Below are 15,248 nucleotides of genomic sequence, written 5' to 3' on the forward strand. Positions count from 1 at the left end.
GGTGCTTCGTAGGCGTTCCAGGGGCTACGCAAGTACGCAGGCAAAACTATGCCATGCCGTGCTTGCGCTGGTTTGTTTGGGGGACAGGAGCCACACTGGGGCGGATGTTTTGTCAGCTCTGCAGGGGCAGGCCGAGAGGTGGTTGACGCCACGCCAGCTTAAGCCAGGAATGGTGGTTTGTGACAATGGCACCAACTTCCTCTCCGCCCTCCGACAGGGACAACTGACCCATGTGCCCTGTGTAGCTCACGTCCTTAACCTGGTGGTGCAGCGGTTCTTGGGCAGGTACCCCGGCTTACAGGATGTCCTGAAGCAGGCCAGGAAAGTCTGTGTGCATTTCCGCCGATCATTTAATGCCTGTGCTCGGCTGGCTGAGCTCCAAAAGGAGTTGAACCTGCCCAAGAACCGCCTTATATGTGACATGCCCACCAGATGGAACTCAACGTTGGCCATGCTGCAGCGGCTGCACACGCAGCAGAGGGCCATCAATGAGTACCTGTGCGACTACGGCACCAGGACAGGGTCAGGGGAGCTCGGTTTTTTCTCACCACGCCAGTGGGGCATGATCAGGGATGCATGCACTGTCCTGTCACCTTTTGAAGAGGCCACAAGGATGGTGAGCAGTGACAGTGCATGCATCAGTGACACTGTGCCTCTTGTCCACCTCTTGGAGCATACGCTGCGTGGAATAATGGACAGGGCACTTGAGGCAGAACAGAGGCAGGAAGAGGAGGACTTCCTTGCCTCTCAAGGCCCCCTTTATCCAGATAGTGTTCCTGCTGTGCCACCCATCACACAGGAAGAGGATGAGGAGGAGGAAGAGGAGGAGGAGGATGATTGTGTCAGCATGGAGGTGGAGGCTGGCACTCAGCATCAGCAGCAGCAGCAGCAGTCTTGTAGGGATGATTTACAGTCCCAAGAAACACGTGGACTTGTACGTGGCTGGGAGGAGGTAGCTGCGGATCATATTGTCCTTAGTGACCCAGAGGACTCCGGACCGAATGCCTCAGCTAACCTACGCTGCATGGCCTCCCTGATCCTGCAAAGCCTGCGGAAGGATCCTCGTATTCTTCGGATCAAGGAGAGGGACCATTACTGGCTTGCCACTCTCCTTGATCCACGGTACAAGGGTAAGGTTGCCGACCTTATCTTGCCATCGCAGAGGGAGCAGAGGATGAGACATCTCCGGGAGGCCTTGCAGAAAGGTCTGTGCAACGCGTTCCCAGAGACTGGGAGGTTACAAACTCCTGGTCCTGGAAAACGTGTTGCTGAGGCATCGGTTAGAAGGAGCGGTGGAGAAGGTGGCCGTCTGACTGATGCTTTCAGACAATTTTTTAGTCCGCAGCCCCAAGGTATGATCGGTTCCAGCACCCATCGCCAGCGTCTGATTTACATGGTGCAGGAATACCTAGGGGCAAGGTCAGACTTGGACACCTTTCCCACCGAAAATCCTCTGGCTTACTGGGTCTTGAGGATGGATCACTGGCCAGAGCTTGCACAGTATGCAATTGAGCTACTGGCCTGTCCTGCATCCAGCGTTCTTTCGGAACGCACCTTCAGTGCTGCTGGTGGCTTTGTTACCGATCACAGGGTGCGCCTGTCCACCGAATAAGTTGATCGACTGACCTTCATCAAGATGAATCAGTCTTGAATCACCCACAGCTACCAAGCACCTGAAGCTGATGTAACAGAATAATTTTTTTGAAATATCACATCCCTTCAAGACTGCCTATGCTGATGCTGAGTGACTGTCCTGTTATGTTGATTGTCTATCCTCTTCCTCCTCCGCTGATATGTTGGAAGAACATTTCTGGTTCTGGGTGATGCCATCAGCCCAATTTTTCTGCCCCTAACAGGGGCGTTTAATTACAATTTTTGATGCAATGCTTTGCAGCAGGGCCAATTCCTGCAATAACACTAGAGTATATGGGAGAGGTTGCAGTGTGGTGGCACCAGCAGCAGTGCCTAAGGCCAAATTTTTCTGCCCCTGTTTAACAGGGACATGTAATTACAATTCTTGTGCCCACCCAGAGTAACGGTGAGGACTTAGGTTGTTGAGCACCACAACCACCAAAGGTCAATTTTTCTACCACTGTTCAACAATGGCATGTAATTACAATTCTTGATATAATCGTTCACAGCAGGGCGCTCCAGCGCCCACCAAGAGTCACTTTGAGGGCTTACAATGTTGTGGCAAAACCAACACCTTGTTCCGCCATTTCTGCAGAGCATATAGGGCAGGCCCCTACTTTCAAACATCCAATTTACAAACATCTCCTACTTGCAAACGGAAGGAGACAACAGCAAGTGAGATGAAAAAAGATGGACGACAAAACAAATTATACAGGGGTGATAACCCTTCCCTATGTTTTCCAAAAAGCTTAAAAATTGTTTTTTTGACTGGAGTTACACTTAAAAAATGTACCAGTTGAAAATTACAAACAGATTCAACTTAACACAACAAACCTACACAGTCCCTGTCTTGTTTGCACCGCCTGTATACTGCTGTTCTGAGTATATAGGGCCTGGGGGCCACACACATTTCCTTTTTTTAATATGGGTACAGGGTTCCCCTTAATATGCGTACAAGACCCAAATAGGCTGGTAATGGGCAGGGAGGGCTACCCATGCCATTTTTCTCAATGATTTTCAACCATATTGCAGGAACCAGATATAACATTAAAACCGCAAGCAGTTTTAAATGGTGTTATTTCCGTTTAATGTCATTTGTGCAGGGACTGTTCTAAACACGGGAAACACGTGGCACTTCACAGGCATACTACAGACACCCCCCAGGCACCATATTTAAAGGAATATTCCACTTTTTTTTTCACTTTAATCGTCATTAAAATCAGTGCTCCCATCAAGACGCCCATTTTTAAAAACATTTTAGGCATTGACCCATGTCCCCTGGGGCAGGAGCCAGGTCCCCAAACCCTTTTTAGGACAGTATCTTGCATATTAGCCGTTAAAATTAGCACTTTTCATTTCGAACGTTCGAGTCCCATAGACTTCAATGGGGTTCTAAAGTTCGTTCGAATTTGGGGTTCGTTCGAAAGTTCTGGTGCGAACCGAACCGGGGGGTGTTCGGCTCATCCCTACACATGACCTCAAATGGCATCCCCGTCTTAGTCCGTAGGGTTCAATATTGCGTTGGCCCACGCGTTGCAGCTATAACAGCTTCAACTCTTCTGGGAAGGCTGTCTACAATGTTTAGAAGTGTGTCTGTGGGAATGTTTGACAATTCTTCCAGAAGTGCATTTCTGAGGTCAGGCACTGATGTTGGATAAGAAGACCTGGCTCAAGTCTCCACTCTCATTCATCTCGAAGGTGTTTTATCGGGTTGAAGTCAAGACTCTGTGCAGGCCAGTCAAATTGCTCCACCCCAAACTTGCTCATCCATGTCTTTATGCAATGCTTTGTGTAATGGTCCAAATCATTTGGTGGAGGGGTGATTATGGTGTGGGGGTTTTCTTCAAGGATTGGGCTCGACCCCTTAAGGTGTCAGCATACCAAGACATTTTGGACAATTTCATGCTCCCAACTTTGTGGGAATAGTTTGGGGATGGCCCTTCCTGTTCCAACACACCAGTGCACAAAGCAAGGTCCATAAAGACATGGATGAGTCCTGTCCTAAACCCAATAGAACACCTTTGGGATGCCATTAAAATTCATGTGCCTGTAAAGGCAGGTTTCCCAATACTTTTGGAAATATAATGCATCTCTCCATCCCCATATGTCAGTGCTGGGCTAATCACATGCGCTATCATATGGTAGAAAGTTGGTAGAAAGTTCATATGGTAGAAAGTTTAGTGAGTGTCACACTCAAGTTTTTCTTTTCCCTGATGGTGGTCCAGTGAGCAAGGGAAATAAGTGAGCACATTGCCTGCCAAAGCTAAAATTCACTTTATAAATAGGAAAATGAGCAGCGGCTACTGCATATCTAAAAGTGAACACAAGTTGGGCTGATAAAATCACAAAGTGCAGTCTAAAAAAGTGCAATAATTCAATAAACATGTCTAAATATACCAAAAGTGCATAAGCTGACAAACAGTGTTTCTGAAATAAAATGTTAAGTTGTCTGTTTGCCCTTGATGAAATCACACTGTGATTTTCACAATCCCCCAACAGGGTTCTTACTCACCAGCAGGGGGGGACCACTTATTATAAGTAGGTCGCCAATGCACCAAAGTAATTATTATCTCTCAACTACCATTTTCCACTAATCTCCAGTCACAGAGCTTTCTGGGACATCATAGGAATAATATACTCCATATTCATGTATTCATAACGGAATTAGACCAGGGAAATCATAACACAACATACCTTTATTGTATAAAATCCCAAAACAGACTAAAAGTAGTGCACTCACATAATTTGCAAGTTACTTTCTGATGATGCCCTGGATGTGACGAAACGTGTATAGGTGGGACTTCCTGCTGTGACATCACTTCTGCCATTTTGAGCGTACACTGGCTCCAGAGCAGTACGGAGAAGCAGATTGTCCAACAAAAAGTATTGGCAGATCATTCCAGGTGCCAGGGGGGCACCTAATTATGACAGCACTTTATTTCAGAAACACTGTTTGACAGCTTATGCACTTTATTACACTTACACATGTTTATTGATGTATTGCACTTTATTAGACTGCACTTTGTGAATTCACTTTAAGATATACAGTAATCATTGCTTTGGGTAGTTTTTAGCAATTCTCATTTTGGCATTTATGATTTAGTCAACTAGGGTGCAAGAAACTTATGAGACTTAGTTTGAGCAGCGGCTTTTAGTGTTTATAGTACATTTTATCAAAAATATATTGTTTTTTTATTTATGATGTTTTTTCAAAGAACGGGTGTTTCATTAAGTTTTTTTTAAATTCAATTTAAATTAGTCTCATTTAGTAAGCATCTGTTTTCTATGGTGTACCTTGATTGCATATACTGTACAGCTTCCCTGATCTAAATTTGGGACATTATTAAACGTATTAACCCCTGCTGCTACATAGCATAAATATTGGTACAATAATAGATTTTTTTTTAATTGTGTGTTTGTTGTTTTTTTCAAATAAGGAGTTTTCTCAATGGCTCATCTGGAAATCTTGTACTGATCATACAGACGGACTTTGAAGAGGGACCCCTGGGAGCAAACCTTGTGGCATCAGCAAAGTAAGTTGTCTTTTTGTATTTAACCTCTACAAATGAGATGTTATCCACAAAATTATATCTTGAAAAAAATGTACCTTCTTAAATTATATGTACAATTTCAGGACTCTTTACCTTTACCCTGAGGTTGCTTTTACAAGTATCTGCAACTTAGACATGCCCCAAAATATTACTTACCACAGTTGATCACCCACTTTTAAATTGAACTTGTGCCCAGATAATTCACTCTGTTTTTCAAATTCTGAACAAGCAGTAAAAGCACATTCAACAATCAACTCATATTTGTTTCTATAAGCATAGTGAAGAAATTCATTTTCAAAATTGATAACATGCGCATTTTTTATTTTATTTTTTACACGAGGACACAACATTGCAAGGCTTCCACAGCCCTCTAGACCAGTGCCCAACCTTTTTGGCACCGGGGACCGGCTGCGTGGAAGAAAATTGTGCCAAGGCCTGGCGAGGGACTAGGGGTGATGTACGCACACACGTGGGGGGGGGGGGGGGGTAAGCAAATTTTGCCGGCAATTTATCTTGCAATAGCTGGTGTTCGGCTGTTGGTACTTCAATCATCATGGCACCATGGTTGGCATGGTGTCAGAATGATTGAAGGGCATTATTTCTTATATTACATTGTAATATAAATTAAATAGTTCCACTCACCATAATGCAGAATCAGTGGGAGCCCTGAGTGTGTCACTTTCCAAGTCGCCTGCCACCAGATGAGAAATGCCACTTGTCACGCTGCCTGCCACCAGTTGAGGAATGCCACTTGCCACGCTGCCTGCCACCAGTTGAGGAATGCCATTTGCCACATCACCTGCTTGTGCCACCAGATGAGAAATGCCACTTTCCACGTCACTTGCCTGTGCCATCAGATGAGGAATGCCACTTGCCACGCTTGCCTGCCACCAGATGAGGAATGACACTTGCCATGCTGCCTGCCACCAGTTGAGGAATGCCACTTGTCACATCACCTGCCTGTCACCAGTTGAGGAATGCCACTTGCCACATCACCTGCCTGTGCCATCAGAGGAGGAATGCCACTTGCCACGCTGCCTGCCACCAGTTGAGGAATGCCACTTGCCACTCTGACTGCCACCAGTTGAGTAATGCCACTTGCCACACTGCCTGCCACCAGTTGAGGAATGCCACTTGCCACATCACCTGCCTGTCACCAGTTGAGGAATGCCACTTGCCACATCACCTGCCTGTGCCACCAGATGAGGAATGCCACTTGCCACGCTTCCTGCCACCAGTTGAGGAATGCCACTTGCCACATCACCTGCCTGTCACCAGTTGAGGAATGCCACTTGCCACATCACCTGCCTGTGCCACCAGAGGAGGAATGCCACTTGCCACGCTGCCTGCCACCAGTTGAGGAATGCCACTTGCCACGCTGCCTGCCACCAGTTGAGGAATGCCACTTGCCACATCACCTGCCTGTCACCAGTTGAGGAATGCCACTTGCCACATCACCTGCCTGTGCCACCAGAGGAGGAATGCCACTTGCCACGCTGCCTGCCACCATTGAGGAATGCCACTTGCCACGCTGCCTGCCACCAGTTGAGGAATGCCACTTGCCACGCTGCCTGCCACCAGTTGAGGAATGCCACTTGCCACATCACCTGCCTGTCACCAGTTGAGGAATGCCACATCACCCGCCAGTGCCACCAGATGAGGATTGTCACTGGTGACACTAGTTCAGTGGTCTTTCTTAAATGAGGGCAGGAGAGCAGAGATGCGGGGCGGGCAGTGAGAGATGATGTCATCTCGCTGCTCCCCGCCGCACCTCCGACATTCTGTATGCTGTGAGGGCAGAAGAGCGGTGATCCTAGGCGGGCAGGGAGAGATGATGTCATCTCTCTGCTCCCCGCCGCACCGCCGAAATTCCACACGTTGTGAGGGTGGAAGAGCGGGGATGCTAGGCGGGCGGAGAGAGATGTCATCTCTGCTCGCCAGCCCGCTTCTCTTATTCGCCCGCCCGCTTTCCTCTCTGATCCATGCTACGGCCCGGTAGTGGGCCGCGAACCGGGGGTTGATGACCCCTGCTCTAGACAACTAGCAGGTGTTTCTAAGCAACCAAATGAAACCAGACTTTAGAGCAGAGAACCTCAGGTCAATATTGGTATTGACCTCTACCCTACTAACTATATAGAATCAGTGGGAGCCCTGAGTGTGTCACTTTCCAAGTCGCCTGCCACCAGATGAGAAATGCCACTTGTCACGCTGCCTGCCACCAGTTGAGGAATGCCACTTGCCACGCTGCCTGCCACCAGTTGAGGAATGCCATTTGCCACACCACCTGCTTGTGCCACCAGATGAGAAATGCCACTTTCCACGTCACTTGCCTGTGCCATCAGATGAGGAATGCCACTTGCCACGCTTGCCTGCCACCAGATGAGGAATGACACTTGCCATGCTGCCTGCCACCAGTTGAGGAATGCCACTTGCCACATCACCTGCCTGTCACCAGTTGAGGAATGCCACTTGCCACATCACCTGCCTGTGCCATCAGAGGAGGAATGCCACTTGCCACGCTGCCTGCCACCAGTTGAGGAATGCCACTTGCCACTCTGACTGCCACCAGTTGAGTAATGCCACTTGCCACACTGCCTGCCACCAGTTGAGGAATGCCACTTGCCACATCACCTGCCTGTCACCAGTTGAGGAATGCCACTTGCCACATCACCTGCCTGTGCCACCAGATGAGGAATGCCACTTGCCACGCTTCCTGCCACCAGTTGAGGAATGCCACTTGCCACATCACCTGCCTGTCACCAGTTGAGGAATGCCACTTGCCACATCACCTGCCTGTGCCACCAGAGGAGGAATGCCACTTGCCACGCTGCCTGCCACCAGTTGAGGAATGCCACTTGCCACGCTGCCTGCCACCAGTTGAGGAATGCCACTTGCCACATCACCTGCCTGTCACCAGTTGAGGAATGCCACTTGCCACATCACCTGCCTGTGCCACCAGAGGAGGAATGCCACTTGCCACGCTGCCTGCCACCATTGAGGAATGCCACTTGCCACGCTGCCTGCCACCAGTTGAGGAATGCCACTTGCCACGCTGCCTGCCACCAGTTGAGGAATGCCACTTGCCACATCACCTGCCTGTCACCAGTTGAGGAATGCCACATCACCCGCCAGTGCCACCAGATGAGGATTGTCACTGGTGACACTAGTTCAGTGGTCTTTCTTAAATGAGGGCAGGAGAGCAGAGATGCGGGGCGGGCAGTGAGAGATGATGTCATCTCGCTGCTCCCCGCCGCACCTCCGACATTCTGTATGCTGTGAGGGCAGAAGAGCGGTGATCCTAGGCGGGCAGGGAGAGATGATGTCATCTCTCTGCTCCCCGCCGCACCGCCGAAATTCCACACGTTGTGAGGGTGGAAGAGCGGGGATGCTAGGCGGGCGGAGAGAGATGTCATCTCTGCTCGCCAGCCCGCTTCTCTTATTCGCCCGCCCGCTTTCCTCTCTGATCCACGCTACGGCCCGGTAGTGGGCCGCGAACCGGGGGTTGATGACCCCTGCTCTAGACAACTAGCAGGTGTTTCTAAGCAACCAAATGAAACCAGACTTTAGAGCAGAGAACCTCAGGTCAATATTGGTATTGACCTCTACCCTACTAACTATATAATTATTTTTATAAAAAAAAAAATAGATATAACCAAATAGAATTTATTCAAAAATAATATCTTAAAAGAGTAAAAGGGCTGTGCCTGTGTCAGCTTCTTATGCAAGTCTATCAGAAGGCAGTAGTCTCCTTCTGATTGGATCATGCATTAGCCTCTTTTATATCTGTTGAGTGGCAAGACCACTCACTAGAGCCCCCACCATGGGGTTTTTGTAATCCTTGTTCATTTTCTATAATGGTAAATATTTTGTACCGGATGCCAGGGATGGGCTCTGTTTGCTGTAACTGCTTATAAAGTGTGAGGTTGGGGTTGGCTTTAATATGTTAGCATATTTAAATCTGTTATTAGATCTAACATTCCCCTCTCCCCAGACTGACAGTGCTGTTGTCCAAATCTGCCCCCTGTGCTCCTTCATGCAGAGTGGGAGCACTCAAATACTGGAGGAATTATTATATTATCATTTTAACAAACTGGAACCCTTCACAACAGAATTATTAGGATACATAGATTAAACTGGGCACAAAGTACTGAAATATAAAAGGTATATACAGTATCAGTTTTGTGGTCATTAGCTCTTTAATGTTCCCATGTAATTTTTTTCTTCTTCTTCCATTGATACTGTGACTATTTATGCAGATAGGAATGAAAGGCATAATGACAGTCATTACATTCTTCATATATTTAATGTTTTTCAGGTACTGTGCTATGAATGAAATACATAAGGTGAATCTCACTGATGTATCTGTATTTGTTTACTTTATAACCAAACTTCCCAGAATGCTGAAAGGCTCATCCTATGTGGGTTTTCGAGGAGGTAAGACAAACTTGGCATGCTAATTAGTCTAGTATTTTTCACTGAATGTAATACTTGCTAAAAACTAGCCCTTTATGCTTCAACTTAACATTCTATAAAAATGAAAGCAGCACACATCACTTAGAGCCAAGTTCCAGCTAAAACCTTTTTTTAATAATATTTTTACATTCAGTTTTACAGCCTGAACTAGGGTTAAAAACTATGTCAGATTTGAAGCTGTTCCTCCATTTTATCAATGTTTCATGTTCCCTTCTCAAAGGATAGGGTTTTAATGCATATCTCAAATCTAACCTTATCTAGTAAAGTAATACTAGAAAAAATGGCCTAGTGCGACAGGCACAGCTGGTACCCCTGGGGATGTTTGAATGAGATAGACCAGTCCATAAATGAAGTATAGCACCGTCATTTATTAGTAGTACATATTACATATATGGTAAAAAATGTTATTGTGGCAACATATGTAAATAAAAGGTTACTAGACAAAACTTTAATTAAGTTAGCAATAGACTTGCGACATATGTAAGCTTTGAGAAAAATCCCGACCTGTTTCGGATCATCCGTCCTTTTTCCTAGGCATATATTGTATCTCGTATGTACATAGTCTAGAATATAAGTATAATCATATTAATACAGATATATCTGAAACAATATGTGCAGAGCTTGTATGCTAATCATGAATAATAATGGGAGACATGTTCCAAAAAATAATAATAATGGTACATACCAGCCAAGACCTGTTACCAGTAGTAACCAGCAGGGGGCGACAGTATTAGAGTGACAGCGAAAAGAGCAAGTATGTGGTACCACAATATTTTAAGTACATTTAAAATATTGTGGTACCACATACTTGCTCTTTTTGCCATCACTCTAAACCCTTGTACACACGGTCGGACATTCCGACAACAAAATCCGTCGGATTTTGTCCGAAACTTGTGTTGCATACACACGGTCGGACAAAGTTGTGGGACAATCCGATCGTACGTAACGTGACAACGTTATTTTGTTACGACGGGACTACGTTCAGGCTAGTAGCCAATAGCTTTGGTCTAGGAATTTGATCTGAGCATGCGTGGCACTTTGTCCGATCAGAATTCTCTACACACAATCAAAGTCCGATCAGATCATGTTGTCGGAAAGTTTTATAGCCCAGCTCTAAAACTTTCTCGGTCGGACATTCCAACGGAAACAGTCCGATGGAGCCCACACACAGTCGGATTATCCGACAACACAGTCCAATCTGACATTTTCCGTCTGAATGTCCGACCATGTGTACAAGGGCTAATACTGTCGCCCCCTGCTGGTTACTACTGGTAACAGGTCTTGGCTGGTATGTACCATTATTATTATTTTTTTTTGGAACATGTCTCCCATTATTATTCATGATTAGCATACAAGCTCTGCTTGTATTGTTTCAGATATATCTGTATTAATATGATTATACTTATATTCTAGGCTATGTACATACGAGATACAATATATGCCTAGGAAATGTGCCTCAAAGCTTACATATATCGCAAGTCTATTGCTAACTTAATTAAAGTTTTGTCTAGTAACCTTTTATCCACATATGTTGCCACAATAACGTTTTTTACCATATATGTATGTAATATGTGCTACTAATAAATTACGGTGCGATACTTTATTTACGGTCTTGACTTGAGATTGACTGGTCTATCTCATTCAAACATCCCCAGGGGTACCGGCTGTGCCTATCGCACTAGGCCATTTTTTCTAGTATTGTTTCATTGGGATGTGATTGACCAGCCCTATGTTGACCGCCACCCTGCACGACATATATTGGTCCCTATCTAGTAAAGTAACAGTAAAAACTGTTATATAGGAAGCTGACCATTTGTTCCATGTAAATATGCACATAAGGACTTCTTATTTTCTCTATCTTTCCTAATCTACATACGTTCAAGGGTATTAAAACTAGTATGTCAGAGTGCTAGCTGAGCAGGGTATAAATCTTGTTCACCTAACAATCCTCGCTAGAGCATACTCCCTCACTTTCTTGATAGTAGGACCCTCTTTGCAACCTTCCAGATTTTGTGGGTATTCCCCCTCCTCTCCTATCAACATTTAATCCCTGTATTTAAACTAGCTTAATGCTAGTGCATGACACCAACTAAAAATCTATTTTCCATCAACAAAAAAGTAAATATTTCACTCTTTATGAATGATATTCAAGTTGTCCCCATCTATGAAGCTCAAAACACATAGAATTTAGCTGTTCAATAGTAAAGAAGTCATCTTTTCAGTTACCGTATTTTTCGGACGATAAGGCGCACCGGATTATAAGGCGCACTAGCAACGACCGGCTAATATAATGGATATTTCCATATATAAGGCGCATCGGACTATAAGGCGCACTGGATTATAAGGCGCATTTAATGAAACACAACTCGGATGCGGTACTGTAAGTCAAATTTTATTCAACTCTTTAGCAATAACCATAAAATGGTCTATAACAATAACTCTTAACACTGTTCAATTAAATACAAAACCAGACACTCACTTTTTCACTTTATTCTTCAATAACTCTTAACACTGTTCAGTGACCGGTGAATACCGTACAAAACCAGACACTCACTTTTTCACTTTATTCTTCTCCCGCAAATCCATCAAATTCTTCATCTTCAGTGTCTGAGTTTAACAATTGGGCGATTTCGGCATCAAGCACGCCCGTATCCCTCTCATCATTCTCATCAGTATCCGAGTCAGGCTCGTTGCTGTCATCGGTACCGGTACTTAGCTGTTCAGTGATAATTCCGGACTTCTTGAAAGCTCGGATTACACTGGTGACTGATACCTTCGCCCAGGCATCCACGATCCACTGGCAGATAGTGGCGTAACTCGCCCGGCGTTGCCTCCCTGTGTTGGTGAATGTGTGTTCGCCTTCTGTCATCCAATGCTCCCACGCAGCTCGCAGTTTAACTTTAAACGACCTGTTGACACCTATATCTAGTGGCTGCAGTTCTTTGGTTAATCCACCCGGAATGATGGCAAGCACCGAATTAGTTTTCTTCACTTGGGCTTTGACAGTATCTGTCAGATGGGCGCGCATGGAGTCACAGACCAATAGGGATGGAGATTCGTGGAAAAAGCCACCCGGTCTCTTGACGTAAACCTCTCTCAGCCACTCACTCATCTTCTCCTCGTCCATCCAGCCCTTCGGGTTAGCCTTGATGATGATGCCAACCGGAAACTTTTCTTTTGGCAGAGTCTTCCTCTTGAAAATTACCATGGGTGGTAGTTTCTGGCCATTAGCCTGGCAACCGAGAACTACAGTGAAGGATGACTTTTCGTTTCCTGTAGTGCGTATAGATACCGTACTGGTCCCTGTTCTCTCGACAGTACGGTTTACAGGGATATCAAAGGTAAGGGGGACCTCGTCCATGTTGGTGATGTGCTCTGGTCGGATTTTCTGTTCATTGATCTTGTTCTTGCAGTAGGTATGGAAAATGGCCAGCTTTTCTTCGTAATCCTTTGGCAGTTGCTGTGACATAGTGGTTCTTGTGCGGATAGAGAGATTCCGCCTTTTCATGAAACGGAAGCACCAAGAGGGACCTCCTCGAAAGTCGTTGATCTCCATGTCGCGTGCGATCGCTGTTGCTTTGAGTCGAATAGAGACAGTAGAGACGCTTCTACCTGCGGTTCTCTGTTCAATAACCCACTGTTCAATTTTGTCCTCCAACCGTGGCCATCTTGCTTTGTTTCCTCGGAAACTCAGTTTGGTCTTCTTTACCTGGCGCAGGGCATCTTCTTGCTTCCTCCACTTTCGTACCATTGATTCATTAATGTTGAATTCTCTCGCAGCTACTCTATTTCCATGCTCTACTGCATGACTGATAGCCTTCAGTTTGAAATCCGCTTCGTAAGCATGTCTCTTAACAGGAGCCATTTTTGGGGCAGCGGGTATACCGTAGAAAATGAACGAATGAATGCGCACACCTCCTGACTAAGATGGCCGTAATGCCCAATCCAAGCAGTGCAGCTTCGTGAGCATTACGGCCATCTTAGTCAGGAGGTGTGCGCATTCATTCGTTCATTTTCTACGGTATACCCGCTGCCCCAAAAATGGCTCCTGTTAAGAGACATGCTTACGAAGCGGATTTCAAACTCATCGCTATCAGTCACGCAGTAGAACAACCTGAGAGAGGTTTACGGTACGTCAGTTTACGGTAAGAGACCGGGTGGCTTTTTCCACAAATCTCCATCCCTATTGATCTGTGACTCCATGCGCGCCCATCTGACAGATACTGTTAAAGCCCAAGTGAAGAAAACGAATTCGGTGCTTGCCATCATGTCAACAGGTCATATATAAGGCGCACCGGATTATAAGGCGCACGGTCGATTTTGTGAGAAAATTTAGGCTTTTACGTGCGCCTTATAGTCCGAAAAATACGGTAATTGTTTATGTGGGTTTCTTGGCTATTTCTCTGCTTTTTTTTCAGTACATCTGTTCATATTGTTGTTTTTGAAGCCAAAACAAGATACAGTGCCTTGAAAAAGTATTCCTACCTCTTTAAATTTTACACCTTACAACCAAAAATGTAAATGTATTTTATTGGGTTTCTATGTCATAGTCCAGCACAAGGTGGCCCATAATTGTGAAGTGGAAGGAAAAAATTTGAAATGGTTTTCATTTTTTTTTTACAAATAAATATGTAACAAGTGTGGCGTGCGTTTGTATTCAGCCCCCTTTACTCTGATACCCCTAAATAAAATCTAGTGGAACCAATTGCCTTCAGAAGTCACCTAATTAGTATTGGAGGAGCTACAGAGATCCACAGCTCAGGTGGGAGGATCTGTCCACAGGACAACTATTAGTCGTGCACTCCACAAATCTGGCCTTTATGAAAGAATGGCAAGAAGAAAGCCATTGTTGAAATAAAGTCATAGGAAGTCCCATTTGCAGTTTGCGAGAAGCCATATGGGGGACACAGAAAACATATGGAAGAAGGTGCTCCAGTCAGATAAGACCAAAATTTAACTTTTTGGCCTGAAAGCAAAACACTACATATGGCAGAAAACTAACTTCACATCACCCTGAACACACCATCCCCACCATGAAACATGGTGGTGGCAGCATCATGTTGTGGGGATGCTTTTCTTTAGCAGGGACAGGGAAGCTGGTTAGAGTTGATGGGAAGATGGATGGAGCCAAATAAAGGGCAGAAAACCTGTTAGAGTCTGCAAAAGACTTGAGACTGGGGCGGAGGTTCACCATCCAGCAGGACAATGACCTTAAACATACAGCTAGAGCTAAAATGGAATGGTTTAGATCAACACATATTCATGTGTTAGAATGGTCTAGTAAAAGTCCAGACCTAAATCCATTTGAGAATCAGTGGCAAGACTTGAAAATTGCTGTTCACAGTCGCTCTCCATCAAGTCTGACAGAACTTGAGCTATTTTGCAAAGAAGAATGGGCAAAAATGTTTCTCTCTAGATGTGCAAAGCTGGTATAGACATACCCAAAAAGACTTGCAGCTGTAATTGCAGCAAAAGGTGGTTCTACAAAGTATTGACTCAGGGGGGGGGTGAATACAAATGCACGTCGCACTTTTCAGATATGTATTTGACATTTTCCTTCCACTTCACCATTATGTGCCACTTTGTATTGGT

General features: G+C 45.4%; 1 protein-coding gene across 6 annotated transcripts in view; it reads left to right on the forward strand.

The window, feature by feature from the left end:
• LOC143964536 (E3 ubiquitin-protein ligase RNF213-like) overlaps nt 1-15,248 on the forward strand; it is a 955,032-nt gene that overhangs the window by 560,788 nt on the left and 378,996 nt on the right. For all 6 annotated transcript variants that reach the window (XM_077474321.1, XM_077474324.1, XM_077474323.1 and 3 more), the window contains exons 31-32: nt 5,070-5,165; nt 9,499-9,617. In XM_077474321.1, coding sequence (XP_077330447.1) covers nt 5,070-5,165; nt 9,499-9,617 — 215 coding nt within the window. The remainder of the gene's footprint in view (nt 1-5,069; nt 5,166-9,498; nt 9,618-15,248) is intronic.

The sequence above is a fragment of the Lithobates pipiens genome, unplaced genomic scaffold (genome assembly GCF_037356315.1).
Source record: "Lithobates pipiens isolate NorthernLeopardFrog02 unplaced genomic scaffold, aLitPip1_a1.2 Scaffold_8, whole genome shotgun sequence".
NCBI lineage: Eukaryota > Metazoa > Chordata > Amphibia > Anura > Ranidae > Lithobates > Lithobates pipiens.